Genomic DNA, 8,886 nt, shown 5'->3' on the forward strand with positions numbered 1-8,886 from the left:
AACCTTCAGATTTTTAATGGCTGGCTGTTTTTAATTAACTGTTGGTGTTATTGCTGTCTGGCTGCCATCCAGGCTACCATCATGTCAGGCTCCACCCTTAGTCTGAACCATGATCCCGCCCCCGTACGCAGCACCCTGGGACGTCAGGCCAGCTTCCAGGAACGTAGCACATCTAGGCCACAGGTAACCTACTCTGACCTTTGACCTATGTGATCTCTGAACCATGAAGTGATCCACTGGACCCCACTGTTGTGTTAATCTCGATTATGCCTTTAAAAAAAAAAAAAATCCCAGATAACGCCACGGTCCAACACCTTACCATCTGATCCCCATCGGCGAGCTTTTGCCATGAGGAAGATGAGGCAAGAAGTCAATGAGATCCTGAACCAGAACCCTGTGGAACTCCACAAGGTAAATGTTGATCCGTCGATTGAATTTCAAAACGACAGGACAGGCTGTGATTTTTACAGACTGTATGTGTGTAGTTGACTCTAGAAAAGGCCACAGACCTAGAAGATTTTGGTTTCAGTGTTTCCGATGGTCTGCTTGATCGCGGTGTCTACGTTAACAACATCCGGCCAGGAGGCCCGGCAGAGCAAGGTGGCCTCCGAGCGTACGACCGAATACTCCAGGTAAACGCCCCCGTCTGGATACGTCTTCCCGAAAAGTTTTATATTGTGAGGAGAATCCCAAATCTGTCACTCTGCATGAACCCAGAGAAACCCTTTGTTTGTCTCTGGATGAGCTGCTAAAAAGCTTCTCTCTTCCAGATTAACCACGTACGGACCAGGGACTTCGACTGTTGCCTAGTTGTACCTTTGATCTCCGAGTCTCCAAACCGTTTGGAGCTTGTCATCAGCCGGAACCCCACCTCTTCGTCACCGATGGCCAATCACACGGATGGCACCTCCTGCACCAACCACTCGCCTCAGCCTGTTGGCGGGGACCTGGGACTATCGGACCTTACCATTGGCCAGGGAGAGGAAGATGGTCCCGTAAAATGGAGCCAACCTGGGGAGGGACTAGTGACTGGGCTTAGAGAAGGGCAGGAGAATAACAATTCTTTATAGCAGGAAAAAAAAAAACTGTATTAAACTGATAGTAACCAGTTTGGACCTCAGAGCAAATGAGAAAACAACAAGTGGAACAAATGAATTCACCTGGTCAAACTGGTCCAAACTGGTTCAAATTCACCTGGTCAAACTGGTCCAAACTGGTTCAAATTCACCTGGTCAAACTGGTCCAAACTGGTTCAGAGTGGAACCTCTATGGTGCTACACACACACCCTGGATGAACTTTGATCCTTAACCACAAAGATTTGACCCTTGAACTGCAACAACAGCCTGAAAGCACATCGACTGGACTGGAGCAACTCCTCCTCACCTTCTCACTTGAAACCAGTTCTCCTCACTGGGTCCACTGGTGTTACTGGAAACAGGACAGTGACTCCGGTATCCGTCCTACTGGAGCAAGGCCAGAGTCTTTGATGTCACTGGTTCAAAGTAATAGTTGCCCGAGTCTGGAAGCTTTGTTACTGACTGGAACCAGTGCCTCAGCCAAATACTGGTCCAAGACATGAGGTTGTTGTTTTTAGTGGTAACAGAATCCTGGTTTCTTGGTCCTACTGAATCCAGAGCTTTGGTAACGTGTTGCCTATTGTTCTGTCTGGTTTTATTAGAACCGGACCCACAGAGTCCAGCTGTACTGATCCAGAAGCACAGCAGTAGAAAACAAAAAAAACAGGTTAGAATCCAGACAGGGATGCTCCGATCAGGCTCTCTGAGGCCAGTCCTGATCACACAAACACCGTTATGTGGATCGACTGATCTCGCAAGTCGTCTCTTTTGTTGAAATGCACTTTGCTTGAAGTTTCTTTTCCAAGCCAAGTATGAATATTTTTCTGGATGCTGCTAACATGCGACTCGCTCAGAAATAACAACGTAATGATTCAATCAGATGTGTTCATCAGGTAACGTTGTAGTGATTGGTTCTCATGGCTGCCTCACCACATGAAACCGTGACATCATAAAGCTGAAACCATGACATCATAAAGCTCCTTTTACTGTGATCAGGATGTGAGCTTTCAGCTCAGAGGTGAAGGTATAAAGGTGAGTATTGAAAATGTTAAATGAGAAATGAGCGGGGCACGGCGGTATTAAAGTCTGGTGAACACCCCCCTCGCCACCCACACACACACACACACACAATATATTTGTCAGCAGAAAGAACATAAACACTGATTTTTATTTCACTGTGACTTCACTGATCGGAGCATCCTGCCGGGAGAAGTTCGGGCAGGTTTACAGTTTTTTCTCTCCTTTTTTTTTTTCGTTCTGTGCCATGATAAAGCTGCTGACTAGAAAAGTCGTAACCACGACGACGATACTGAGCAGTTCAATAAGAATCTTTTTTCTACTGTTTACACCTGTTGAACTGGCCACACTGTGTGTATGTGTGTGCGTCTGTACGTGTGTGTGCGCACGTCAAACACAGGGCCAGATTAGCCCCTCCCACCTCAACTCCTTGTCTTTGCCCCGCCCTCTTTCTCTTCTTCCAGCACGTTCAGAGAGATTTCCCGGCGTTTGCTCTGCAGTAACTGAACTTCCTGATGTTTCACTGCTTGTCAAGGTGATTTTTTTGGGGGGGTTTAAAAAAAAGAGGGCGTGGTTTACCAATACCACCCCCCCGAGGAAAACAATCTATTAACGAGATCATTATGACAGTTTCTCTTCAGAGTTGTTCAATTCTACTTGCCTCCAGAAGGTTGTTGGGTCAAGCTCCCTGACCATTGTGTGATCTGTATCTCATCATTTGGGTGCACGATTAAAAATTGCGTCTTAGGACACCCCCCCCCCCGATGAGTTAAGGTTCTTCTAATTTCACACAGACGGCTTCTTTTATACCTGTCAAACTGAGAACCTTCATGGACAGACTACAGAGAGATTCAGCTGATTGGCTGGAACCAATCAGAATCACTGAACGCTCCCCTGCTCGTCTGTGATTGGTTCTCGTTTCCAACCAGTGAGGTGAAACTCCTCCCAGGAAGAAGTCGAGCATGCCACCCCCCAAGTAACAATGATCTAATATGCTAATCGATCTGTGTTTGTTTGTTTTTTAATGACTGTTTGACTTTTTGTTTGTTTGTTTCCGTGGTGACGGAACTTAAAAAGATGTAATATAGATTAAGATTCGGTTCAGTCCCATCGCTGTTCACATCCACGCCATCATAATAATCACAAAAACCACGATGTTACACATTAAGAAGAAGAAAAAACTGTTAAAACAGGAAACCATGTTTTTCCCACGTACGTGTGTATGTTTGTGTTTGAGTGACGTCAACATCTGCTCTCACCTCATTCTGAAGTCACTATTTAAACCGGCCAATCACATCCCTCCTTCAGAGCCAGCAACCAATAGAAACCCTCCAAGAGCTGAACCAGCCAATCGCTGCTCTACACCTTTGGATTTTCACCATGATTGGCTGATCTGCTCCATCCTAGTCTTTACTGTTCTAAATGTGGAAGCACATGTTAGCATACAGTAGCATGTTGCTAGCTAATAAGCACAGGGCTACTTAAGATACACTTTAGCACAAAGCTAAAACAGCCTGTACCTTGTAAACACCTAGTGTTGTATTAGTACATGGCTATCTCAGGGCTAACACAGCTAGTATATGGTTAGCACGCACCTGATGCAAAGGCGAATTTAAGACTTAACATCCAGCAAACTTTTGCCTGATTCTACTTGATTGGCAAACTATCAGCACAAACCCTGCACAATGTTAACACAGAACTAATACCAGGTAAACAGGTATTCTGTGTAGTTATGGTAACATCTGAGTCCACCGCTAACACAGGGCTAAAAGCTACACCCTCTGCACATCTTTAATGCACACTTAGCTAACATATGAACTACATTTTTTAAACAGCTCCTGTTTGGTTAGCACACACTTAGCTAACATATGAACTGTATTGGGTAAACAGCTAGTATTTGGTTAGCACACACTTAGGTAACATATGAACTATATTAGGTAAACAAGAGTTTGATTAGCACATGCTCACAGCTGATAACTGTCACTTATATTTAGTTTAGTTGAGCTGTCTACATTTATATGAAATTATGCAACTTTAAAAACGGACATGTTTGTTATTTTTACACCTGATTAAAGAAATGACAGTACAAAGTGTACAATCTGGCATGCTAAAATGTTAAAAGTGTTATTTACTACCAAGTACTTTGTCGTATTGACAGTAGAATTTTGCCCGTACCACAAAATATGACTTGAAATCTCCAGAATTCTACATTGGTCATGTTAGCCACACATTATTGTGGTAATGGTTAGCCACACGGTAACCATGCTAGCTACCCACAGTAATGTAGGCAGCTCAATTCAGCTAGGATAAGCGAGTTTATAACCAGCATGGTTAGATCCTTTGTTACCATAGAAACGACTTAAAGAAGAGAGGTTTCCCAGTTGATGTTAGCATTTTCACTCACACCACCATGACCACTGTTCCACCAAATTCACCAAACTGAGGGGCGTGGCTTGAGGAGGGTTTGTGTGTAAGATCTAAAGCCATACATGTTATGTATATGTGTGTGTGTGTACGCGTGCATCTGTCTATCTCTGTGGGAAAAATTTTAGCTTTTTCTATATATATATACCTGTCACACAAGGACATTTTGTCTGATCCTCAAAGGGGTGTTTGAGGGTTCTAACTTCGTTAGGTTTGGGTTAGAGTGTCACGTTATGCTGATGACTCCTCGCAAAGATCAACAAACGAATGCAGTGTGTGTGTGACAGTTTGCATGTGAACACACAGTATATTTTTGTCACCTCAGGGGACATCACGTTAGCTTGCATTGAATCGGCAATTAATTCTAACCCTAGAGGCATCATTTTATCCTGAACATTAAAAGTTACCTTGAGAGGACAAAAAGGAAGCGTGTCCCTGTGAGTGACTGCAGAAACAGTCACGTTCCCTTGAGCAACTACGGAAACAGACTTGTGTCCCACTGAGTGACTGTGGAAACAGACTCAACCCACTCATGTCCCCGTGAGCGATTGTGGAAGCAGACTCAACCCACTCATGTCCCCGTGAGCGATTGTGGAAGCAGACTCAACAGACTTGTGTCCCCATGAGCGACTGTGGAAACAGACTCGACCGACTCGTGTCCCCGTGAGGGACTGTGGAAACAGACTCAACAGACTCGTGTCCCCGTGAGCGACTGTGGAAGCAGACTCAACAGACTTGTGTCCCCATGAGCGACTGTGGAAACAGACTCGACCGACTCATGTCCCCGTGAGCGATTGTGGAAGCAGACTCAACAGACTTGTGTCCCCATGAGCGACTGTGGAAACAGACTCGACCGACTCGTGTCCCCGTGAGGGACTGTGGAAACAGACTCAACAGACTCGTGTCCCCGTGAGCGACTGTGGAAGCAGACTCAACAGACTCGTGTCCCCATGAGCGACTGTGGAAACAGACTCGACCGACTCGTATCCCCGTGAGCGACTGTGGAAACAGACTCAACCCACTCGTGTCCCTGTGAGCGATTGTGCAAAAAGACTAAATAGACTTGTATCCCCGTGAGCGATTGAGGAAACAGACTAAACAGACTCATGTCCCCGACTCATGTCCTCGCGAGCAAGTGTGGCAAAGGACTCATCCCCACGATTATGTCAGCACACGTATGATCACATGTACACACACACTGCCATCTGAAGTAGTGTTTCAGATTAGTTTCCATGTAGCTTCACCAACCAAACTGTATTTTTCTTTAAAGGAACAGGGATGTTGTTAAGTATTTTTGTACAAATTTAATACTTTGGTAGCATGACGTTCCTGTGTTTGTCCTGTCGGGCTTCACGATCTCTTCCATCCTGTTTGTATGATTGACTACTGAGCATCAATAAAGCTGAAACCTGCAGCTATGTGTCGCCTCACAAAATATGTTTCCTTGGCATTCTTGACAATATTGGAATACAAGCAGCGGGGCCTAGGTGACCATCTGACCTAGGCTTTGGAAATGAATCAAACAAACTCAATAAAGTTAAACGTAACTTCAGCCTAATTTCCTATTAATTTCAAAGTAAATTTATGACTGATATTTTAACAATGACTTACTTAAGTTTGAATTAATTCTGAGTTGTCCAACTTTTAGTCTTTTTTTAGTGCAGATCTAATAATAAATCATCAAATGATCTAAAAGATAAAGAAAATCTTATAAAATAAAAAGGTAATGTCAGAGGAACATCTTAAACAGTATCTAGTTGAACGCTTTAAGAGGTTTTTCAGTCCTGCTGGGTGCTCTAATAACATCACTGATACATTAGTTTGGTCTGTTCACAGATCTGATTAATTGATCTGGTCTGTTGGGTCAATTCATAGAGAATACGGTAGAATGGACATCGTTCACAAGCAGCCAGTAATTTGGGCCGCCATCTTGGTCCAGGTATCGAATGACAAATGTAGCAGAAATGTTTTTTTTGGGGGGGGGGGGGTGTAAAAACATTAAAGTTACAAATACAATAAAAGCAAGTTTTATTATATGTTTTCAAAATACAGTTACGTGATATGTCTTTAGAGAATGAAGTCAAGATATTCCACTTATTGTTTATACACATAAATATAATCTCGCTCCTTGGTCATTTTGTTGGTACTGATTTAAAGTGATTACATCTTAAGAAACATCGATCGGAATGTTGTAGTGTTTGCTACAGCCACCAGATGGGGACTTGAGTTGTGGATCTTGGTGTTGCTGTCAGCACAACATCCATCCATCTTCTACCGCTTAGTCCAATTAAGGGTCGCGGGGGGCTGGAGCCTATTCCAGCAGTCACAGGGCGTGAGGCGGGATACACCCAGGACAGGACGCCAGTCTGTCGCAGGGCCACAAATAGACAAACAGACACACGCACACCTAAGGACAATTTTAAAGATTCCAATCCACCTAACCCGCATGTCTTTGGATGTGGGAGGAAACCGTGGGACATAAACTTGTGACGATCCCTGTTCCAAGATGGCGGATGAAAATATTTCGGGAAGGAACTGTATATCCGCTCTATTGTATTTTCTCTCAGCTCTATGGCTAGGTTAGTTTGCGCTGCTTCTCTGCGATAGATTGATCTGGCCTGTCGTCCGCTCTGGGATAGATTAGTCTGCTAAATTGGTGTTAGCGCTTGTCGATCGTTTCTCTTCATTTTAGTCATCAAATAACTGTTATAAACTCGGTGAGTGATCGTAAACTGAGTCTTCTGCCGGAGAAAGAAGCTGTGATCCGGCAGGAATCATGTCCACCGCCCTGGAGAGCTACATTAACCGTATCCTGCTGCTAATTAGCTCAGATAGCACTAATGCTGGTTTATAAACTGCTTGTAATTTAACTGATAATTGATCACTTTTACTTTTATAATTGCTAACTTAGTAAAAGCGGTTATTTGAGGTGTTTTTTGTGTTATTTCTTTGACTTTGTGTTCGAGGTTCTGTCGCTATTATCACCTCAGACGGTCGAATGATTGTGGTGAGTTTATTGATTATCGATGTAAATCGTTTCTAATCGCATGTTTCAAATCGTTTTCGGAGACACAATGACCTATCTCAAGTTGAAATCATGTTTTAAATTATCCAAACCAGCGCGACAAGGATTTATTTCCATATTTCCCGTGTTTCTGCCACAGATGAATTTGACTGTGAATTTATTTTTATTTTACTTTGTGTTATGGAGCAAAGCAATGTTAAGATCAAAATTTTTCCTGTAATTTGTGTCACTAATTTTTAAACTGATTGACTGTATTTGTGATTTCTATAAAATAATGTGATTGTGTTGGTTCTGAGTTGACCTAAACAAACGCACTCGGGGCTGTTTGTTTTTGTTTATAGGGCACACTGAAAGGCTTCGATCAGACCATAAACCTGATCCTGGACGAGAGTCATGAGCGCGTCTTCAGTTCCAGTCAGGGTGTGGAGCAGGTGGTTCTGGGACTCTATATCGTCAGGGGCGACAACGTGTGAGTGACCTTTGACCTGCCACTAACTTGATGGCAGTAAAACTACAAACTTGTGCTTAAAAAATAAAAATAAACGGCAAACTCTGGAAGGAGAACTGAACAGATTCTTACAGTAAAGTTTTTGACTAAAACTGCTGATTCCATCTTTGCTCCATTCGTTTATTTGACACAAACTGTTTTGAATCAGTTAGATATAATTTGCTTAATAGAGATAGAATAGAGATAATTGTGTCAATAGCTTGAAGTGGTTGTAAACCAGATAAACTTTCTGATCTGGTTTTAATGGGTTTATTTTATTTAAAGAGATTTTTTCAGATTTAGATTAATAAAATCTGTAAACGTGGCCTTTTGTGTTTTGACGCGAGTGTCTCGTCTCTGCAGAGCTGTAATTGGTGAAATCGACGAGGAAACAGATTCCACTCTGGATTTGGGAAACATCAGAGCCGAGCCACTCAACTCCGTCGTCCACTGACCTCCAACCCCTAACCCCCCTTGCAGACCTGCTGTGGCAGCGGTGTCTCCATGGCAACAGCATGTTATGTTTGTGTTCCTGGTCCCAGAACAGGCTTCACCGAGTGACCTGAAACAGTTCTGATTCATTGGTGGTTGTTTTGTATTTTTTTAATAAATAAAAAAAAAAAAAAACTTGATAGTTATGAATTAGAATTGTTTGTTTTTAAATCAGATTGAAAATCATTTTTTGTTGAATTTGTTGCAAAGAGTAAAAAAGTCATATCAAAACAGCTGAACTAGTTTTAGAGTTTTAACTTAGTATCTTTGTGGAGTTTAACAGCTTTTAAACTATTTTGATAAAATGTGGTTTAAAGTTGTACATCATTAAAGAGATTCTGATATTTTCTCTTCCACATGTTCA

The 8,886-nt window shown here is 42.7% G+C and overlaps 2 protein-coding genes across 9 annotated transcripts in view; both read left to right on the plus strand.

The window, feature by feature from the left end:
- Positions 1-1,127, plus strand: part of grip1 (glutamate receptor interacting protein 1) — a 57,865-nt gene extending 56,738 nt beyond the window's left edge. For 7 of the 8 annotated variants that reach the window (XM_034163004.1, XM_034162998.1, XM_034163001.1 and 4 more), the window contains 4 exons: positions 73-183; positions 295-411; positions 486-632; positions 771-1,127. In XM_034163004.1, coding sequence (XP_034018895.1) covers positions 73-183; positions 295-411; positions 486-632; positions 771-1,070 — 675 coding nt within the window. In that variant the 3' untranslated portion in view covers positions 1,071-1,127. The remainder of the gene's footprint in view (positions 1-72; positions 184-294; positions 412-485; positions 633-770) is intronic. The other variant, XM_034163003.1, reaches the window with a different exon arrangement.
- Positions 1,128-7,117: 5,990 nt separating this feature from the next.
- On the plus strand, positions 7,118-8,886 carry lsm8 (LSM8 homolog, U6 small nuclear RNA associated). Its single transcript, XM_034163838.1, has 4 exons — positions 7,118-7,325; positions 7,485-7,525; positions 7,885-8,012; positions 8,394-8,886. The coding sequence occupies exons 1-4, from the start codon at positions 7,295-7,297 to the stop codon at positions 8,482-8,484; spliced, it is 291 nt and encodes a 96-aa protein (XP_034019729.1). The 5' UTR covers positions 7,118-7,294; the 3' UTR covers positions 8,485-8,886.

Source organism: Thalassophryne amazonica, chromosome 22 (genome assembly GCF_902500255.1).
Source record: "Thalassophryne amazonica chromosome 22, fThaAma1.1, whole genome shotgun sequence".
Lineage (NCBI taxonomy): Eukaryota > Metazoa > Chordata > Actinopteri > Batrachoidiformes > Batrachoididae > Thalassophryne > Thalassophryne amazonica.

Excerpts from the sequence above, each read along its gene's own strand:
- lsm8 (XM_034163838.1), top strand. The coding sequence starts at position 7,295 with ATGTCCACCGCCCTGGAGAGCTACATTAACC. Across the intron at positions 7,526-7,884 it reads CAGACGGTCGAATGATTGTG|GGCACACTGAAAGGCTTCGA; the intron begins GTGAGTTTATTG and ends TTTTGTTTATAG. Across the intron at positions 8,013-8,393 it reads ATCGTCAGGGGCGACAACGT|AGCTGTAATTGGTGAAATCG; the intron begins GTGAGTGACCTT and ends TCGTCTCTGCAG.